At 40.4% G+C, this 22,430-nt stretch overlaps 3 protein-coding genes across 4 annotated transcripts in view; 2 read left to right on the top strand and 1 right to left on the bottom strand.

Annotated features, from left to right (window-relative positions):
- LOC139750818 (guanine nucleotide-binding protein subunit gamma-1-like) overlaps positions 1–3,801 on the top strand; it is a 42,916-nt gene extending 39,115 nt beyond the window's left edge. Inside the window, exon 5 of the mRNA XM_071665627.1 lies at positions 410–3,801. The gene's annotated coding sequence lies outside the window, so the exon portion shown is untranslated. The remainder of the gene's footprint in view (positions 1–409) is intronic.
- A 5,437-nt stretch (positions 3,802–9,238) lies between these two features.
- LOC139750897 (uncharacterized) overlaps positions 9,239–22,430 on the bottom strand; it is a 36,186-nt gene continuing 22,994 nt past the window's right edge. For both annotated transcript variants that reach the window (XM_071665784.1, XM_071665776.1), the window contains exons 4-7: positions 20,303–20,416; positions 14,338–14,539; positions 10,802–11,106; positions 9,239–10,082 (exon numbers count right to left, since the gene is read on the bottom strand). In XM_071665784.1, the coding sequence (XP_071521885.1) occupies positions 9,860–10,082; positions 10,802–11,106; positions 14,338–14,539; positions 20,303–20,416 (844 nt within the window). In that variant the 3' untranslated portion in view covers positions 9,239–9,859. The remainder of the gene's footprint in view (positions 10,083–10,801; positions 11,107–14,337; positions 14,540–20,302; positions 20,417–22,430) is intronic.
- Positions 16,072–22,430, top strand: part of LOC139750883 (kelch repeat and BTB domain-containing protein 8-like) — a 66,002-nt gene continuing 59,643 nt past the window's right edge. Inside the window, exon 1 of the mRNA XM_071665762.1 lies at positions 16,072–16,361. The gene's annotated coding sequence lies outside the window, so the exon portion shown is untranslated. The remainder of the gene's footprint in view (positions 16,362–22,430) is intronic.

The following is a 22,430-nucleotide window of genomic DNA, read 5'->3' as shown; positions in this document are numbered from 1 at the left end:
TACATAGCCTTCTGATTGCATTTTGTTTTGTTAGATAAAAACTGGGAATATTCCAGTGATTTTCATATTATAGAGAAGCCCATGACATAATCTAAAGCATCATCATGCGAATGTATTGACTCGTGCAATGTTCCTGCAAGATTTTATGCTCCGGAGACTGTTATTAGCCAGTTGGCAGCAAAGTGTGCCAGTGATGACTAGTATTGCAACCGTCTTATACATAGTTATGAATTTATGATTTTCGTTATGCATACTGAGGCCTGATGGAGCATATTAGAGAAGTGTGTGTGTTTGATCATAATATGACAGCATTATAGCTGTACCTAAATTTAGTAATTCAGTACTGAGCTACAGGAGTACGTCAGTGAGGTAATTTGTTATTTTGTGAAGTAATATAATTGTGTTCCAGGAGTATGTGCGCGAACATCAGAAGGACGACTATTTGTGCCACCCAGCTAGAAACCCCAGGGCCAACCCTTTCCGTGAGAAGAGCATCTGCCATATCCTTTAGACTTTGCCTTCACTTGTATTTTTTTAACCAGACACATGTTCTTAGTAGCAGCTAGGATGACTTTGACATATTAACAGATATTGACTGTACTTTTAATTTTGATTTTATTATCCTGTAATTGCAGGTGATTACTCAAAATCATGATGAAATTTGATGATTTTTTAATTATAATTAGTTACAAAATATATATGTGGCTTTGTAAATATTTACCCTTGTCTTTTCAGTAATCAGAAAATAAAGATAAATACTTATTTTTTACTGTTTTATGATTTTATTTAGGTGTACTACATAAGTAGTGAATACTGGAATATCACCTGAAATTAGTGGTACAGTATCAACAAAAAACCTTTGACAGCTCGGACTCAAGGAACATTTAATCTTAGTTCTTTATTATTATTATTATTATTATAATTATTATTATTATTATTATTAGTATTATTATTATTGTCAGTTTTGAATAGTCAGTTTAAGAGATTTCTTGAAGATTTCAGTACAGGAATGCAAGTGAATATTCTTATTTCTTTATATTTCTAAAAGAATATTACACTGTTATTGATAATTTCGTAACTTGTAAGATTTGCATAAAGGTGAATTATGCCTGTATGTTTTACCATCAGCAATAGATTTGCTTCATAAAATGCCTTTTATACAATTGTATGTATTAGATAAGAAAAGGATGGTCTTGGGGAGATTTTTTCTTAACTCTTATATTGTCATGGGGCTTACTTTGTTTTCTTCCATGTAACCATTGAGAAAAAATAAATAGCTGACTTTTAGGTCACAATTTAGTCAAAACAGTTGATATGGAGTAAGATTTGATAGAATGTGGACTGGCTTGGGTGTTAAAATTATGTTAATCCATTAATTACTTTGTATCATACTTAGAGTAGTAGTTTTTGGCCTTTCCACATTCATAGTACTATTCCTACTGTCTAAACTTTTACTCAGTATAATAAGATAAAGCTGCTTTGATTTTCTAGGTGTAAAATGAAATAATCATTGTGCCTGATTGATCTAATTTGTGTCTTACAAAGCACAAGATAATGTTGGTGTTAGAGGAATATTTCTCCCTGCATTTCTTTTCAGCATCACTGCACTCAGCACAAAGCTACATTTATCCTCTGAACTATAAATTGCCTTTATGAATTAAAACTGAGAACCATCTCAGCTCTGTATCAGTACTTATTATTCTTTTCCTTTTAACTGAGCATAACTTTTTTCCAATTCAATTACATTTCATGTAGAATGAAAGAGTATATTCGTTTTCTTTATCTTTTTGTATGTAGCAGTGAAAACCCAAGGGATATGAATCATGTGAGTCTGTATCCAGTTTATATTCAACGGAAGTCCATGCTTGACATTAACCAAATGCTAAATTCATTTATCTGATACAGGATCATATGGATAATATATAGCCTTTATCTTTGGTGTGAATGAGAAATAATAGATGTTTATTTCAGCAATGTTAACATAATTTACTTATTGTATTTTGAACCTCATCATTTACCTTAGATTATGCAACACCTCTTAGCAACTCCTTTCTTGAAAACCCATGTGCCAGCTGCTGTAAGTCAAGTAAGATCAAAACTGCTAGTAAGATTTCTTGTTTGTTCCCCTGTTGGAACTAAAGATCGTAACAAATCATAATGTAATGATCAGTGCTGCTTGCTTTGTAAGAGAGCCATTTGATGAAGGCCAATCTGTCTTTCATGGACTTCACTGTCAGAAATCCAATCAGGAATTAATAAAGGTCATGTGTTACATTTGACAGTAGTAAAGGTGTTGAACTTGTTAACATTTATCCTGTTGATATTGTTTACAAAGTTTGGTAAAGTTTAAGGAAAATTTATGCCACATTCTGCTGTTGAATACTTTTTTGTAATCAAAGAGACAACTGTAAATTTAGGAAATCTCATGTGAGTTGTTTAAAATTTTTGGAGGTCTTAAAAGTCTGGAATTTATTTGTGCTAGTGTCCTCTTGCTATTTATGTATACAGAAGTCTCTTTTTTGCCCCCTGGTTATTTAGTCATTAAGTGACTGAATATTATTTCCAGTTGGCAGAAATTTTGTTGTGTAAAGCTTAAATGAGAAGGGAACAGAATTATACTTAAATTTGCTTAATGCCATGGTTCAGATGATGCTTAGTCTTCCAAGTTACTGAGCCACCGAGGATGAATGGTGCCGCTTCTGATTCACCACTGTAAAGTATGTGTACACTTGTTACAGACCATGTAATGAAATGAAACCATCACAAAGTTGTAATATGCTGATGTATGATGGAAGGGGATTGTTTGAGCACCATCTTGATATTCCTCAACACGACATTAAAATATATATATTTTTTACGTATATAATCCAACGTTTAACATTATGGTTGTCCTACCCAACTTTGATGTGAATGAATATGTATGTGAAGGTTTGTTTGTTTATGTAAATAATTATCTAACTTGGTATCTTGTTAATGTAATATTTACTGGTAGCTACACTGTGTGAAACTAATGTTACTGATTGAATAAGGGTAAAAATAACATTTATAATGGCAATTATGTTGTGTGTGAATGTAAGTATCCAAGATGTATGTTCAAAATACCTCCGGTACTTTATGTGCTGTATGTTAATGCTAGGACATAAAAGGAAACAAGAATTATAAAAATATTGTAATTGTATGGCTTTTTAGAATTGACTTTCTATGCACTAAATGATTACAGATCTGATTCAGCAAACATGAAAGTGATCTACACTGCAGGTACCCCTGATTGAAAAGCATTAGACACATTTCAAATTATTTACTTGTATTGAAACTACTTTGAAAGTTTTAACAACAGGTGCATGGTTAGATAAGTGGGTGATATTTCTTGTTTTTATATTTGTAATTATGATTGTTATCAGGGAGGCCTGTTGTAGCACCACTGGGATGGTAGCTTAGTAGATATTAAGTGTCAGCCTTATTAGTGCACTGCGACTGAAATATGTACCTTTACATGGAAAATTTTAACTTTATTACTTCTGAATGTCATGGTTACTTTTCAGTGGTTACTGGTTGTTAGAACAGGTGTGATTGCTATATGTGAATGAATATGTTTTCACTTGCAAAGGCCTTCATGAATCCCACTCATTTCTTAACATGAAAATTTGTATTAGAGAATTTCATATCCCCAAGGTTTTACTGTATTTTTACATGTTCAAATACTTACTTGCGATCAGATTGAAAATATTCAATTGTTGTAAGGTGGCTGTAGTACTTTCTGCACCGTATTGTAAACTGGTTTAAAGTAAATGATTCCCTCAACCACAGTTTTATTAACCACTGTTTTTCCTCTTGAGATCTGCCACAGGTACAGGTGTTATTTCATTGAGGGGAATTCTATTTTCCCATATTATTGGCTCACCTGATTAATGTAATTGAGCATATTCCATACTATTGAATTTAGAATCTTTCTGCTCTAGATTATTTTATCCATTAATGTCATAATGCCAGTTTCCCACTGACACAATAAAAACAAGAAGTTTATGATGGATTTTTGCTTTCATCTAAGAGGAGTTTAGCTTGATTTTATTATGCCCTCGTTTAGGAATCTTTCTTGAAGTTCACTGCATACTCACCCCTCTCTCCAAAACTTGTGTATATATATATATAGAGCAGTGTGGTTTCAGAAGTGGTAGAGGATGTGTGGATCAGGTGTTTGCTTTGAAGAATGTATGTGAGAAATACTTAGAAAAGCAAATGGATTTGTATGTAGCATTTATGGATCTGGAGAAGGCATATGATAGAGTTGATAGAGATGCTCTGTGGAAGGTATTAAGAATATATGGTGTTGGAGGCAAGTTGTTAGAAGCAGTGAAAAGTTTTTATCGAGGATGTAAGGCATGTGTACGTGTAGGAAGAGAGGAAAGTGATTGGTTCTCAGTGAATGTAGGTTTGCGGCAGGGGTGTGTGATGTCTCCATGGTTGTTTAATTTGTTTATGGATGGGGTTGTTAGGGAGGTAAATGCAAGAGTTTTGGAAAGAGGGGCAAGTATGAAGTCTGTTGGGGATGAGAGAGCTTGGGAAGTGAGTCAGTTGTTGTTCGCTGATGATACAGCGCTGGTGGCTGATTCATGTGAGAAACTGCAGAAGCTGGTGACTGAGTTTGGTAAAGTGTGTGGAAGAAGAAAGTTAAGAGTAAATGTGAATAAGAGCAAGGTTATTAGGTACAGTAGGGTTGAGGGTCAAGTCAATTGGGAGGTGAGTTTGAATGGAGAAAAACTGGAGGAAGTGAAGTGTTTTAGATATCTGGGAGTGGATCTGGCGGCGGATGGAACCATGGAAGCGAAAGTGGATCATAGGGTGGGGGAGGGGGCGAAAATTCTGGGGGCCTTGAAGAATGTGTGGAAGTCGAGAACATTATCTCGGAAAGCAAAAATGGGTATGTTTGAAGGAATAGTGGTTCCAACAATGTTGTATGGTTGCGAGGCGTGGGCTATGGATAGAGTTGTGCGCAGGAGGATGGATGTGCTGGAAATGAGATGTTTGAGGACAATGTGTGGTGTGAAGTGGTTTGATCGAGTGAGTAACGTAAGGGTAAGAGAGATGTGTGGAAATAAAAAGAGCGTGGTTGAGAGAGCAGAAGAGGGTGTTTTGAAGTGGTTTGGGCACATGGAGAGAATGAGTGAGGAAAGATTGACCAAGAGGATATATGTGTCGGAGGTGGAGGGAACGAGGATAAGAGGGAGATCAAATTGGAGGTGGAAAGATGGAGTGAAAAAGGTGAAAAAGATTTTGTGTGATCGGGGCCTGAACATGCAGGAGGGTGAAAGGAGGGCAAGAAATAGAGTGAATTGGAGCGATGTGGTATACCGGGGTTGACGTGCTGTCAGTGGATTGAATCAAGGCATGTGAAGCGTCTGGGGTAAACCATGGAAAGCTGTGTAGGTATGTATATTTGCATGTGTGGACGTGTGTATATACATGTGTATGGGGGGGGGGTTGGGCCATTTCTTTCGTCTGTTTCCTTGCGCTACCTCGCAAACGCGGGAGACAGCGACAAAGTATAATATAAATAATAATGATAAATATATATATACATATTTTTTTTTATATTTTTTATTATACTTTGTCACTGTCTCCCGCGTTTGCGAGGTAGCGCAAGGAAACAGACGAAAGAAATGCCCCCCCCCCCATACACATGTATATACATACGTCCACACACGCAAATATACATACCTACACAGCTTTCCATGGTTTACCCCAGACGCTTCACATGCCTTGATTCAATCCACTGACAGCACGTCAACCCCGGTATACCACATCGCTCTAATTCACTCTATTCCTTGCCCTCCTTTCACCCTCCTGCATGTTCAGGCCCCGATCACACAAAATCTTTTTCACTCCATCTTTCCACCTCCAATTTGGTCTCCCTCTTCTCCTCGTTCCCTCCACCTCCGACACATATGTCCTCTTGGTCAATCTTTCCTCACTCATTCTCTCCATGTGCCCAAACCACTTCAAAACACCCTCTTCTGCTCTCTCAACCACGCTCTTTTTATTTCCACACATCTCTCTTACCCTTACGTTACTCACTCGATCAAACCACCTCACACCACACATTGTCCTCAAACATCTCATTTCCAGCACATCCATCCTCCTGCGCACAACTCTATCCATAGCCCACGCCTCGCAACCATACAACATTGTTGGAACCACTATTCCTTCAAACATACCCATTTTTGCTTTCCGAGATAATGTTCTCGACTTCCACACATTCTTCAAGGCCCCCAGAATTTTCGCCCCCTCCCCCACTCTATGATCCACTTCCGCTTCCATGGTTCCATCCGCTGCCAGATCCACTCCCAGATATCTAAAACACTTCACTTCCTCCAGTTTTTCTCCATTCAAACTCACCTCCCAATTGACTTGACCCTCAACCCTACTGTACCTAATAACCTTGCTCTTATTCACATTTACTCTTAACTTTCTTCTTCCACACACTTTACCAAACTCAGTCACCAGCTTCTGCAGTTTCTCACATGAATCAGCCACCAGTGCTGTATCATCAGCGAACAACAACTGACTCACTTCCCAAGCTCTCTCATCCTCAACAGACTTCATACTTGCCCCTCTTTCCAAAACTCTTGCATTTACCTCCCTAACAACCCCATCCATAAACAAATTAAACAACCATGGAGATATCACACACCCCTGCCGCAAACCTACATTCACTGAGAACCAATCACTTTCCTCTCTTCCTACACGTACACATGCCTTACACCCTCGATAAAAACTTTTCACTACTTCTAACAACTTTCCTCCCACACCATATATTCTTAATACCTTCCACAGAGCATCTCTATCAACTCTATCATATGCCTTCTCCAGATCCATAAATGCTACATACAAATCCATTTGCTTTTCTAAGTATTTCTCACATACATTCTTCAAAGCAAACACCTGATCCACACATCCTCTACCACTTCTGAAACCACACTGCTCTTCCCCAATCTGATGCTCTGTACATGCCTTCACCCTCTCAATCAATACCCTCCCATATAATTTACCAGGAATACTCAACAAACTTATACCTCTGTAATTTGAGCACTCACTCTTATCCCCTTTGCCTTTGTACAATGGCACTATGCACGCATTCCGCCAATATATATATATATATATTTTTTTTTTTCATACTAACCCCTATATGTCTGTGTGTGTATATATATGTATACGTTGAGATGTATAGGTATGTATATGTGCTATGTGTGGACGTGTATGTATATACATATGTATGTGGGTGGGTTGGGCCATTCTTTCATCTGTTGTCTTGCGCTACCTCGCTAATGTGGGAGACAGCGACAAAGTATAATAAAAAGAATATATATTGTCCCTGGGGATAGGGGAGAAAGAATACTTCCCACGTATTCCCTGCGTGTCGTAGAAAGCGACTAAAAGGAGAGGGAGTGGGGGACTGGAAATCCTCCTTTCTCATTTTTAATTAAATGTTTAGGCCCGGATCACTTAAAATCTTTTTCTCTCCATCCTTCCACCACCAGTTTCGTCTCCTGCTTTTTGTTCCCTCCACCTCTCACACATATATTCCCTCTTGTTCAAGCTTAACAGTCAAAAGAATATATGTTGATTGCATTCAATTTCCAACCCCATTACCAAGTTTTTATGGCCTTAAAAGACAGACACAAGATTATCTTTAAAACATTTCAAATGGCTTTCCAGTCCACAAGGAGAAAAGCTTAACCTGAACCTTTATCCAGGCAATGTTTTTCTGAGTAACAAGGAGGCAGACATCTAGCATAATGTGAGAGAATTGCCACTTTCATCTGCCTTCCTAGTTGTTCTGAAGCCTTGAGTTTCCTAAAAGAATGAACCCTTGTACACACTAAATCACTGCAGATGGCATTTTCTTATTCCTCTAGACAGACTCATCCTGCTAATCTTTGGAATTCATCTTTAATTACAGGGCTCTTTACCAAAGTTACTGCGCTAAGCATGTAACTCAGATAGGGATGGAGAACTGAAGCCACCTGGTCCCTCAAAAGATCAGATGTCAACTTTTTGATTTATTTTTCTCATTTCTGAAACTTTCTTCTTGCTCGAGGCAGAGGACAAAGAGGTCAACTATAGTAGTCATCATGAATATTTTCATAACACCTTTTCTCATAATCATCCAGGCAGAGAAGCCTGGAGTTTTTAACCAATGTGTATAATTTCTAGATTTACTGTTCTTTGTAGAAGTTGCATACTTGAATGTGTTAGTGGTTGGCACTTAGGCTCAATGTCATATTCTTTTCTTATAAATTTTGTGCATATCATGTAAACTATCAATTTTTGTGGCTCTTGAGGAGTGGCTAAGTTTAAAACACGAAATTTGGTTTTAAGATTTACATCTGTATCCACGATTGTTACATTCTTTATTCAGTGTAGTGTTACTTTTCTCATTGTGGTTGAACTGGGTTGGGTTGTCCATCACATGACAACTTATCAGTTTTTATGTATGACCTCAGTATTGTCAGATAGTTGATTGAATTAAAGTGGCAGTTATTGAGGGGATTTGCCTCTTGAGGTACTTAATGGTGATACTCATGTATTTGTGATGGATGTGAGCTAATCATTGGCATACAATATAAGTGTCAGAAAAATTTTGGACCTTTGTCATTAACAGTTTTCTCTTTTGTTGATCAGGTTAACCTGAGGGCTTTTGCAAATGGAAACTGGAAAGCACACAATGGAGGTTTCATTGGATGTATTAGGAGTTTACATAATATAAAGACAACCGAGGTAAATATATGGCATTTAGTTACAGAGAAAGGGCAAAAAGTTGAGGAAGAGGAAATTAAAGTGGAAGAGCAAATGTGTAATTAGAAACATGACAATTTACTTTCTTATTCTATTATCGGCCCAAAATAAATTTGTGTGTATGCTAGGAACTTCAAAAGATTTACTGATACCATTAGTGTTTGAAATAGGAAAACCATTATATTTCTTTTCTTTTATGGTTATACATGACAGGTAGATGGTGGATGTGTGCAAATGAGGCCATTGTTTGTCTGTTCTTAATGTTACTTTGTTAAGGCAGGAAAAACTATCAAGTATATAAAGTCACTGTTTACTAAGTAACATGTGATACCGAATTCTGCTAAGAAAAATGACACATTTAAAAACTGAACATCTCTTAAAAGATGTCTTCCTCTGGGAAATCTTCATGGTAATTGCGTATGTTATTGTATAAGGAAAACAATAATTGTATAGTAAATATGTATTTATACCAAGTGACCAGCACAGGTAAAGCAAGTTATGTACAAAATGGTTACATCTGGGTTTCTTTGTAAATTAACAGATCCATTAAGAAATTTTTTTTGTGAATGTGTTACAAGTACTAGGACAGGAAATATGTAAATAAACTTTCCGCTGAAAAGAGTTTTGAGCAATACTGAATAAATATTGATAAAATTATGTATATATATCATGCTGATAAACAGCAGAGAAATTATGATGGCTTGATAAATAGTGCAGTTACAATAAACAGTGGACCATCATAATGAAGCTTATCACATTAGTTTCTTTGTGCAAGAAAAAGTTTGGCTTCAGTCCCTGCCCTCAGCTGAATGCCGAAGATACCCAAATAACTAAATAATAATTATTCTATTAAATCAGTTTCATCTCTAAAAGTGACAACTTCCTTAACACAAATAGCACTGATATGTTGGGCAATAGGTTTGGCAAAGGGTATCTATCACAGCATTTCTTAATACTAAATATTCCTTATAATCAAAAACAAACTCATAAATTAAATAACAACCAAGTTTTATATTAGCTTGCCTGTTCAAGAAGACAGTACAAGCCACTGTCAACTTGACTCTGATTAAGGCAGCAGAATATTAAGTGGCCAAGGTAGCTTATCTTTGAATGGAATTCCACCAGGGAAATATCTATGAATGTTATTGAAAACATCAATCATCTCCTCAGGTGTGGTTGGACATGAGGGATACAAGTTCTCACATCTTCGAGGATCTCCAGTGTAACCCATATAGGCTGCATGTGTGTATGGGTAGAATGAGTACTGGGTCATCATCTGGTCCAATAACCTGGGAAAAATAGAAATGTTTATATATGTAAATACCTCATTATCATATCATATAGGTTTCTTTTGCATAATGTATGTTTTTGATCGAATTTACACCTGCAGACTGGAAGGATCAGAGGATTCAAGAAAAATAAGGTGTATCGTAAGACCCTAGGAAGAATAAACCAAATCTTACCTTAGTCATTATGGAATAAGATTCTTGTGTAGTTAAGATTTCTACTTAGAGCTGTGTTGTGACAGTTAATTGAAAGGATGATTGAATCAGGGGAATACAAAGGTTGAAAATAAAAACAAACATGTACAAGAAAATTTCAGTGGTCAATGAGAAACATGTTCAGGAAACAAATGTGATTGTTTTTAGAATAATTATGGCATCATGGAAAATATCTCAAAAGTGTGAAAGTAATGTTTAAGTGATTCTAATGAAGTTTTAGCAAATATTGGAATTTTAAACAGGTTTGAAGTCTTATATGATAAGATAGAGAAAATATCTTAGGAGACATGGTTTATTCTTTTTTGGAATTAAGTTTGATAACACAACTAACATTATCAGAAAATTGTTAAATCCTCAGTATCTCGTTCATTCAGTTCTTGTAAGTAATTTTATGTTGGATAGCCCATCCAAAGCAAAATCATATTGTTCACTCCATGCTTGAAAGCTCTTAGGTACTATTTTAAAATACACTTCGGTTCAAGTTACTGTGATTGACAAACACTCACCCCAAAAATCTATCAGAAGTGAATCCACCAATTAAGTCTTCAAAGACATTTCGTTTCTTTCTCTTGCCATCATCAAAGACACTTCGCTTCTTTCTCTTGCCAAGTCCACTGAGGAATCCAAGAAAACCACGTCTTTGAGGTCGTCGTCTTATGGGCCGACGTTGCCTCAGTACTGGAGGTCGACTTTGTCTTCTGATTGTGTTTTGAACTTGGCTTTCAGGGTTTTCTCTGAAGTTGGGGAATGTGTTTTGGAAGCCAGTTCCCCCTGGGAAAGCTTGTAATGTCTGAAAGCTGCCTTGTCCGAACTGTAGAAAGAATTGGTATCTTCATTATTACTGTAAAGTGATATTGGCCTAATGAAGTTTAAATTTTGACTGAAACAATTATACAGCCAGCATGGGTGATATGGGTAACAAAAAAGTTTTTTGTAGATTATTCATAAATCAAATGGGAACAATCAGTCAACAGATGACATCTTTCAATATCATAACACTGGGAGAATATTCCAAAGCTTTCTCTAAATATATCACTCACACACGTGCATCCCCCTCACTTAGTTCTTTCACCTTACCTGAGTTATCTTCCATATGTTTCAACCTTACATTAACCCACATTTCAATCATAAATATAATGGTTTTCAATTCACATTCCTTCTGCAGACCTTACCACATTAGAACGTTTTTCTTTTTACTACTCTCCTGAAAACCATTAATATTCTGGCTTCAATTCCACTGTCCTGTTTCATGATTGACCTGCACTGATGAAACATGTGAGAGTAAACTTTCGATCTTGTGCTAATACTTCTAGCATTTTTTCATCAACATGGTTTTACCCCTTTCTCAACACAGCCAACTTATATGTACTTCACTACTTAGGGACGATGGTCTGAACTGTTAGAAACACTTGCTAATATTAATGGTAAATAACCTTAATAATGTCTTTCCTTGGACTGCAATACCTAATTACACATCATAAATCATAGAATTGACTTAGTCATCCCTGAGCAAACATTCTCTCTCTCTCTCTCTCTCTCTCTCTCTCTCTCTCTCTCTCTCTCTCCACAGCAGTGTCCCTCACCCTGTGAAAGTCTCCTGACAGAACAACTTGGCTGGGTACTTGGCCTACTCTTGGACATATGTATGTATACAAAAGATTAAAACATGGTACATATATACAAGGTTGAGAGACAGGGCAACATGGATGTAAAACTTTCTCCCCGTAACACATAAATAGTAATTATTTGTTATATCACTTGTTTCTGCTTACCATTATGAGACATTGTGTTCTTGCATTTCAGAAAGCTTTTTTTCGTGGATTCTCTCCTACACCATCAGTGATGTTTCCTCCTGTTACCTGTGTACCGTATTTACATTTTACATATAAGCTAGATCACGCTAACAAATTTAGCCTTTCTGTGTATTTCTCAAACTAAGTTTTTGTAAGATACCGACTATAGGCCTCACTCTTTCCCTTTAACCCTCTGTGAGTGCCTTGTACCGGTATCTTCAGTATTCTACCATCATACTGTGATGGCGAAGACATTTCAATGATTTTGTAGATCTGCTGTTGCTGACTGGTGTCAGTGATATAAGTAAAACCAAGAGGGAACAACAACTACACATTAGACTACCACTATATATCATGGCATCCACTAAGGTATTGTATATAGATGCTGCTCACTCAGCCTTCATCTTTTCCCCATATTATTTCCGATCTTTTTCGATATTGTTATATCACTTGCAATTTTTTGAAATTGCAAGTACCCCAATGGCCGTCTGCTTTGCTCTTTCCCTGTTTTGCAAGTGGTAGTAGATCAAGATTTAGGCAACTGTTTGGTGGACTGAGTAGTTAGGAAGAGAAAATTCATCGAATGCACAATAAAGCATCATGTCTAGATGCCAGTCTCAGGTACAAACAGATTCTATTAAAGGTGGTTGAATGGCTGCAGCCCCCTGGTAGAATCTGGACACTGCTCGAGGCATTGGAAGACTATGACATGTAGAACTTGTATTTTGCTGTATTCACAAGTGGGTGACTCCTCTTTCCCCTGGTGGAGCCAAATTTGGAACTAGCCTCTCAATTACGTTTTCTACTGCTTTAAGGGAACTTCATCATTTTCAGTAGTGTTGAGGTCTGCTCACCTCCCTTGGACCTTATGGTCGATGTGGTCTGTGTATGTATGTAAAAGTTGTCTGAAGAATATGAACTGCCCCCGGCAATCCATCATGCAAGTCTTTGAGAGTCATTGCATGAATCTGTATTAAGCTTCCTCTAGTGCTTGTGATAGGAAGCCCCAAGTAAGAGAATGTCTGCAATGAATGGAGGTAGACACGGAGACATACCAAACAAGTTGCGAAAAATTGGGGCAAACCAAAGCTGATAATTTTCTCCAGCTAAGCAGAAGTGGCTCTAGCAAGGCTGAGAATTGGACATATAAGATAGACTCATGGATGGTTACTGGCATGAGACCAACCTCCACTCTCTTAAGTGTGTCAGGTGTTATCAACAGTGGCCCAAGTAGTTGTAATGCATGCGACATTCTTAGCCCCTAAAGTTTTTGACGTCCTTTTTTTACACTTATAAAGTGCACTCTGCTGAAGGAAGACTGCGACCTTTTGATGTGATGGTTGTCTTGTAATAGACTAATATCACGTAGATATTATTCTATTTAAATGAATTCTAATTAGAGTAATATGATTATATCTTACGAGGTTCTAAAATCCATTTGTAATCTAATTAAAGGTGTAATTATAAGAATTTTTTTATATATGCATTTTCTTCGATATACTAACCTATTGACTAATGACATCCCATATATGGGACGCGCCGTGTCCGGGAATTGAACGAGAGCGACGACTGCTTTTACTTACATGAAAAAGACATTTACTTGTGAGCCTCGTCACCCATGTGAGTGTACAAACCTACCATAATGTCTTATACATTATTTGTTTGACTAAGAATAACTCATATGCTCTGCTAATGACCATTGTTGCTCCTGCGATAGGTCGTTAAATAATGAGTCACACTCTTGGTGTCTGTGGTTCACCTTGCCAAACTCCTAACATTACAACTCATCCTTCCATCTGTTAATGGCGACCCCAAACCACGGATCCTGACAACATTGCACCACTGATTCCCAACCTATTTTTTTCGATGACGTGACTCAAAAGTTTCACGGCGATTGCGTCCCTCAACTGCATCTATGTGATTATCTATTACAATATGGAAATTAGGATGACGTAGGGAATAACATTTACTGAATATCGCAAGACAAAAGGTGGAGGAGTTGCCGAGTTTGGCATGAGAACAGATGTTTTGATCGTCGTCTTGATGGCTTTAGGAGCCAATGAAGTATGCTTGGTGACGCTGGTTAAGTCCTAGACCCATCCAGATCATCAACTAGTGTCCCATAATCAAATGACCGACACAGACATATACAGTGTGTCGGACTGGCCTACAACAGCGTTGTTCTGAGCCCCGTTATACAACAGTCTATGTAGGAATCTGTGGCTGTGATGACACCACTCGTGGTCTACCTGTTCTGAGGGCGGAGGTCGGAACTGAGGGGTGAACTGGGCAGCTGGTGGAGGCTGGAATGATGGATTCTGGAACGTCGGAGCTTGTTGGAGGGCTGGGTCCTGCTGGAATCCTGGGAAGCCTTGCAGGACAGCTGACGGATCTTGAATAAATCCTTGCTGGAAGGTTGGGTCGAAGATGGGTAGCGATGGAACCTGTGGGCTAGAGGATATACAGATGGTAAAGATATATTACAATATGTGCTCGTGTGTGACAGGCTATCATGAGCTTTATGTGGTTCACTGAAGTGTTAAGGTGAACTGATGTTAAAACAGAAAGGAAAATGAATGACAGGTGATGATATCTAAATGAGGAAAGTGTGTGAAATCAGGAAAAGGTAATGAGGTATTACACTACAAAAGGAAGACAGCTGAACTCAGGGGGAAAGTGGCTTTGGGTATCAATCCATTAGAAGTGACGTTACGATCCCCGAGCATGGTGATTCCCTCTTTACGTACGATGGTGTGATCTCTGTCTCAACCATTAAGGGTCGGGGTGAAGGTCAGGCCACCATAGCCAAGATGCATTGCATTTCTTTTTTTTCCGAGTGACAATGATTGTTGACACTGACCTGCACGTGTCACGTTCACTTTAATATTGACATTAACTTCCTCACTAGACACGAAAGCGAATCATTCACCTTCATTTACTTTTAAAGTAAACATATACTTGAACTATATTAAAAGGGTGTTTGACTTCAAAATGTAATCTCTTTCTGTACCAGAGGCTCGACTCAGACACTGTACGAGTGGTTACTATATATATAAAATATTCCTTGGTAATAGCCATGTCCCACCGTATATCTACGCCCCTCCCTCTGGCAACACTATTGGCGCCCAGTTACTCGTGAAGCAACGCAATTTCTACTCCCTGTGCATGGCTTCTGCTACTTGATGACTCTGGTCTATATCTTTTGTTTAATTGATAAATTATAGAGTTTGTATCATGCCCACACTATTGCCTGCTGGGTACAATAAGGTATTTTCTACGTTTTCTTCCCATGTAGGATGGGTTTTAGGTATTTATTTCCTACGAGTTTTGGTTTTCTAGCTCGGACTTTCCATGGGTGGTTGTTGCTCCTTCATGTTATTCCCTCCCGTCAGGATTAGGAAGTCTTGGGCGTGGAGAGCCAGCAGGGGCCACGGGGCAAACAACTGGGAATAAGCTGCTGAAACCTGACTGGGCCTCCACCCATATGAAAAAGTAGGGCTTGGGGGCGGTGAGGTTGTTAGGAGGGGTCCTTTCTCTCTATGTTATCTTTTTTTTAGGGCCTTATTTAAAAAAGATCGTAAATCAGCAGAATAACAGACTCATCAACAAAACAGAATGTATGTAATATATCGTGTAACAATGGACCCCAAGCCTGAGACACCCTAACCTCTTTTTGTTCTCATGGGTCCTGGCTGGGTAGAATCGGCGTTACACGAGCTCTTTTTGTGTCAGATTTCTGGCATGAATTTTTTCTTAAAAATCATCGTCAATTTCGAGACCTATTGAGCACGAAATGGTTATATTTGCATCAGGTTCCTGAGTCAAGTTAAGATCTATAGTTGTGCGTTCCAATTTTCACTTAGTTAAAATATATTTCGAAGTAATCACAATTATATATATATGTTTAATTTCCTTATTACACATTTTCTAAAACGATGAGGTTCAAATTTATTGAAATCTTGATTATAAAGACATCTCATTTGCTTTGTTTACATGTACGTACACGCCATATGGGTAATGTCGCCAGTCCGTAGAATAAGTGGTTGCATTTATTAGGTCTTTCTTGCTTGTTCACGTTGTCATAAGTGCAATACTGGCCGTTGACAGTGCTTGTGTGACTACGGACGCGACATCAAATGACGTAAACGATTAAATTGACGCACGGAATGCTAGCATGACGCCGCCCCGAAGCACTGGGTGTTGATTGGCTGTTCTGCCACGTTGGGAACCATCGCCACCAGACGACCATGTGGGATGATGCCGGTACCTTCAGGTAGGCTAGTGTGCATTTGTATGTCACGCTGTTGACAATTTCTTTTGTTTTGTCCTCGTACTGGCAGGATCACGCATAGCCATGGATTTTATCATCCATCGGTCATTAAATGTGATTGATGAGAGGCGGTAGATGTAAGGGTGTTTGAATCAGGGTTGTTTGCCGAGCGGGAGAGTCACAGCAAGTGGCAAGTGGTTTGATGAAGAGAGGTGAGTTGGCGAAACCCTCACGTAAGATGAAATGTGGCAAGGCGGCTGGAGTGGATGATATTGACATGCACTTCGTTAGAAAGGGGGTAGTTGTGTTGTTGATTGGTTAGTTAGGATTTTCAGTATATGTATGAATCATCGTGAGGTGCCTGAGGATTGGCGAAATGCATGTACACTCTCACCAACAACTTCTCGAACCTTTAGCCACGATGGATGTGATAATGAGTTGATCATGGCCCGTCACATCGGAATGGTTGGTATGCCTTATTGTGAGGACGCACTGGGAAGCCATGACGCTGGTCCATGATGTGCATTTTGTGATATTAATCACTTATGCTTGAATGAATTATGTTTGAATATAGCCCTGGGACCTGAATGTGTATTATTGGGGAATGTGCTTCTCTTCACTTAGAGCCAGAACATCCAGGCCCCATCCCTCAAATATACTCCCTGTCTCTCTCTTCTCATTTTGGTTCCATCTACACACATTCAGACACCCTAGCCTGAGCTCGAATTTCGAGGAGGCTGAGCACCCCCCACCCCCACCCTTGGCTCCTTCTGTTCCTTCATTTAGAAATTGAAAATACTCGAAGGGGAGGGTTTCCAGCTCCCCGCTCCCGCCCCCCTCTTTTTTTCCGTCTCACCTCCTGTTTGTTTGTTATGAGACCGAGCAGTATGCTGTTCACAGCACCATTGTCCATCAGCGTGTTTCCTGTCCACTACCAAGGCCGGAGAGGGAAGGGCTTCCCACCGTGTTTTTGATTGACAATTGACAATGTATTGCATGGTCTTCAGTCCCTGGACGATCAAATCATCAGTGGGTCAGCCCCTTTGGATTGTCTCTGGTAGGGAGACAGACCTTTGACTCTGTTGTGATCATATCCGCCAGGGGGGGGGGGGGGGGGCGGCTATGAACGGACGTACGGACTGGTCCTTAGAGCCGAGGGCCCTGGAGGTATATTGGTCGGCATGGTCTTCTCGGTGAGGCATGGTCTTCTCGGTGAACGTAGCACTCAAAGTCTTGACGAGAGGAGACAAAAAAAAAAAAAAAAGAGCACCACCCGATCCATGTGTGGGGGGTCCAGGGACCGGAACCCCTGGCCACTCTCGACAACACCTCACCACATCCCGGACCCCGTTCCTGTGGAACGGATGACCCTCGGGGAACGGGCCGAGCGTCGTCGGACGGACATATTCTGAACACTGGAATTGCTGATTTAAGGTTCATTCACTCGTGTACTCTATAGTTCACACGTTCCTGGCTCGGCCGTCTTGGTTTAACCAAGTTTAGCGGATGTTCTTGTGGCCTTCCCGGAGCGAGTGCACGAGGAACAGCTCCAGCAGGTGGGTGTTGTTATCCTTGGGTGGTGGAATGTTTCTGGAAGGTTGAGTGCCTCCCGACCTTGCCCGTACTGTCCACAGATCACATCACGAAGGATGTGGACCAGAGTTCGCGAACCATTTCGAATGGCAGAATGTTTACCCCTCCGTCTGTGTCTGTGGACATGACGTCACGTCATGGGAGTCTGTGGGTACGTTCATTTTGGCCCTGACGATGTTCGCCTGCGGTCTTATGGCTCCCAGGGAGCATGACAGATTCATTTTTCATGCTGGTCTTCTGGTGGTGGTGGTGGTCCGCCTGCGTCTGGGCATTCCTCACCCTAGACGCCTCTGAAATGGTTCTTTGGAGAGATGGGTTAAGCTTCGGCTCAGCATCCTTAGCCAGGGTCGCTACTGCCACTTCCCAACGCCATGAACCTCTCGCGTTTGGATGAAGCAGACTTGATCGTAGCTTCCTTCGCTAGTAGGGTACTTTTGGGGGGACTTCATTTGGAGATATTGTCGTGTCAGCCTTTGGAAAAAAATCATTCAAGGCTTCTTTCTTTTTCTTTTTTTTTCCAGTCACTTAACGGTATACGGGGAGGTTCGACCTCAGGGTTTTGCGAACTTCGGTTGGAGCAGCGCTTCGGAAGTACATGACATGAGGGAACCTTTGCTCTCATCACGGAGAAGACTTCGTGGTGTTTCCGTCCTTCAACAAAGTGTTTTTTCCTTCCCGTGATTAAGGATCATCCGACGACGGCATCTCTTAACCTGCTTGGAGGAACATTACCAAGTCTTCCTGGTCGTAACGGTGTGTTGGAGCCAAGGCCCCTGCATGACTGCCCTCTCTCTCTCTCTCTCTCTCTCTCTCTCTCTCTCTCTCTCTCTCTCTCTCTCTCCAGTCTGGTAGGTCCAGATTGGCCCAGTGTTTTCCATGACCGTCAGGAGACGCTGACCACTCGTGAAGGAATGGAGTGTTCTGCCCTCTTGGAACTCTCTCTCTCTCTCTCTCTCTCTCTCTCTCTCTCTCTCTCTCTCTCTCTCTCTCTCTCTCTCTCTCTCTCTCTCTCTCTCTCTCTCTCATGAAGCAGGACGAGTGTCACGCTCCTCTCGTCTTGGAGGGGATGAGAAATGAAACATTGAGAGGCGACCGAGTCCACAGGAAAGCCCCCCCCTTTTTTTTTTCATCGCATCTTGTAAGAAAGAAAAGAATCAGCCTGGGAGCGACAGTCTCTGGACTTGTTCCCACTGAACCGTCTCATGCAGGTCCATTCTTTCAAAGGGCAATTTCATCCAAGTCCGCGGGCCTTAAGGGCTCCAGAATCATTAGGTGGAACCCCTGGGTTTGAGTTCGGACTCCTAAGAGCCTCCGTCTGTGGCAGAGGAAACAGTTTCAGACATGAAAAGTCTTCATGGGTTCGAGTTCGGACTCCTAAGAGCCTCCGTCTGTGGCAGAGGAAACAGTTTCAGACATGAAAAGTCTTCATGGGTTTGAGTTCGGACTCCTAAGAGCCTCCGTCTGTGGCAGAGGAAACAGTTTCAGACATGAAAAGTCTTCATGGGTTCGAGTTCGGACTTCGAAGAGCCTCCGTCTGTGGCAGAGGAAACAGTTTCAGACAAGAAAAGTCTTCATGGGTTCGAGTTCGAACTTCTAAGAGCCTCTCCGTCTATGGCAAAGGAAACAGTTTCAGACATGAAAAGTCTTCATGGGTTCGAGTTCGGACTTCTAAGAGCCTCCGTCTGTGGCAGAGGAAACAGTTTCTGACAAGAAAAGTCTTCATGGGTTCGAGTTCGAACTTCTAAGAGCCTCTCCGTCTATGGTAAAGGAAACAGTTTCAGACATGAAAAGTCTTCATGGGTTCGAGTTCGGACTTCTAAGAGCCTCCGTCTGTGGCAGAGAGAAAACAGTTTCAGACATGAAAAGTCTTATCTAACTTTTTTTTTTTTTTTTTAGAATCATAAAACGCCACTTTCTTCTCTCAAGCAGTTGAGAAGACCCCCTTTCCCCTTTAGAACGCCATTCACTCAGCTCACCAGTGATACCGAATCGGCCTCACTCTTATCACACACACTTCCACCCACCCTCACGATCCCCATGACTTACCCCCCGGCCGGTGTATTTGCAAGGGCAATACCCTGAACACTTTCTCAGACACACACACACACACACACACATACTTACCTCGTTGGCTCCGGTGTATTTGCAAGGGCAATACACTGAACACTTTCTCAGACACACACACACATACTTACCTCGTTGGCTCCGGTGTATTTGCAAGGGCAATACACTGAACACTTTCTCAGACACACACACACACACACACACATACTTACCTCGTTGGCTCCGGTGTATTTGCAAGGGCAATACACTGAACACTTTCTCAGACACACACACACACACACACTTACCTCGTTGGCTCCGGCTGGGACGAGGAGAGGGAGCACATCAGGCGTTCCAGACACTGGAAGCGGTCGACGGTTGGGATGGTTGTACGCAGCATGTCGTCCACGTTCTCCAGAGCCCTGGTGCAGGAGGGAGGGAGAGAGAGAAATGAATGAAGAGATGCGTCTCTGGTGGTGCAGGGAGAGAGAGAGAGAGAGAGAGAGAGAGAGAGAGAGAGAGAGAGAGAGAGAGAGAGAGAGAGAGGTGATATTGGGAGGGAAAGGTGCGGGAACAGAGGAATGGAACGTGTCTGTTGGAAGAATGTGTGTTCCCTGTATAAGTTTATGGGAGTGTGATGTGTTTGTGGGAGATTCTGCACGAGCTAAACTTGTGTATTAGAGTGAGAGGGGTCGACTGCATTGGTGACCCAGCCTTGTGCTGGAAGAGTGCTGGCTGTGTATAGATAGACCGGTAACACAGTTTACCTGTCCTCTTCTGGGAAGGGGAAGGTGGACTGATATAATAGATATAGGTGGATAGATAGATAGATAACCCATTTCTGTACTGGAGAGGGCTGACTGTATGGATAGATAGGTCATCAGGGTTCGGTTCTGGGAGAGTGTTGACTGGATAGATAGACAGAGTGTCCGCAAAAACAAACCTCGCCCGTCTCCCTCACACATTTTCAAAGGCGATGTCACACATTTGAGTACTTTGTCAGTCTCTTCTTTGGCCTCGATTACCGGCTGCAGACGCCTGGGCATGGCATTGGCAAGGGCTCCTGAAGTATTCTAGGCTCATGTTTTTAGGTCCGTTTTGGTCTTAAATCTCCTGAAGGAATTCAGACATTCATGAGTTGTTGCAGGAAGCAGCATTACTGATCGTTTTGAGCGCCATGCCTAGAAATCTCATATTTTCTTGCTTTTAGATGAGAATTCGGGCTCTGGCCTCCTTACAAAGGTAAGAGCCAGCTATCTTAAAGCACAGGTGGAAGATGTACAGCGCCCAGAAGCGAAATAGCCATAAGAAAAAAAAAAAAAGAAAAGAAAAGAAAGAACAGCTTTGCCCCAAGATAGCTTGAGGTACAGAGGGGCGGGTTGCTGGTGCCGACGGTGTTGGAAACACTGCAAGGTCTTTGCGATCAGATGTACGATGATTTCATCCTGGGAGCGCCATTTTTTTCGTATCTTAAATATATCATGACCGTGTATCGCCTTCGAAAATATATGCAGGGCGGACGATTTTTTTTTTTTCTTTACGGACAATGTAGATAATCCAGTTCTGCTGTGGGAGAAGGTTGACTGTACATATAGATAGGTGACCCAATGCTGTGTGGATGGGTGTTGACTGTTGTATAGGTACATTGATAAGTTATCGTTAGTTCACGTCTGTCGACTGATATTATTTGTAATTCAATTATTCATTCATAACATTATTCATTACAGTTATAGCGAAATCATGAAATTCAAAAATTTTGTAGATGTTGAAATTACTGTTAATATATATGCAAGAATTAAAACATTTAACTAAAACAACATAGCACAACCATATCAGTACACTGTATACGTTGATTGGGGAAATGTTACCTATTTTCATAATTCCAAAAGAATTGTTATGTTGATTATGAAAAGTCTTTATACATGAAATCTTTGATTAACTTTTGTACATCAAGTCAGTATATGCATTTCGCTGTGTTAAACACTACATTACAGACGATAATCATATCCCTTAAGGTAAAGCAGGTGTCAGTAAATGTAATGAGAGGCAGAGGTAGTATTATTGGTCAGCCCATTAGTCAGATAAGGCAGGTCATCAGTAAAATGAGGAGCAATGTGGACACTTGTGAGTTTTGAAAGAAGAATCTATACAGTCAGTCAGAGGTCTGTCATGTCTTGGAGACCCCCAGACACTTTATTTTAAGTAGTAATGAATTAATTACCTGAAAACGAATATACGAATGTATTGATAGATTATATTCATGAACGATCATGACCGCATTAGTCATCTGTTCTTGAAGTCAGTCGAAGAACGTCAGATGAAAAATGAATTTCCACGTCTTGTGTTCGCCCGGAGCGGCCATGAATGACACTTGTCAACAAACCTCAGTGATTACCGTCGGTCAGTTTAGAACAGTTTCAGTCTTTATATGCGGCA

Source organism: Panulirus ornatus, chromosome 1 (assembly GCF_036320965.1).
Source record: "Panulirus ornatus isolate Po-2019 chromosome 1, ASM3632096v1, whole genome shotgun sequence".
Classification (NCBI taxonomy): Eukaryota; Metazoa; Arthropoda; class Malacostraca; order Decapoda; family Palinuridae; genus Panulirus; species Panulirus ornatus.
This window is presented reverse-complemented; position numbering and strand designations above follow the sequence as displayed.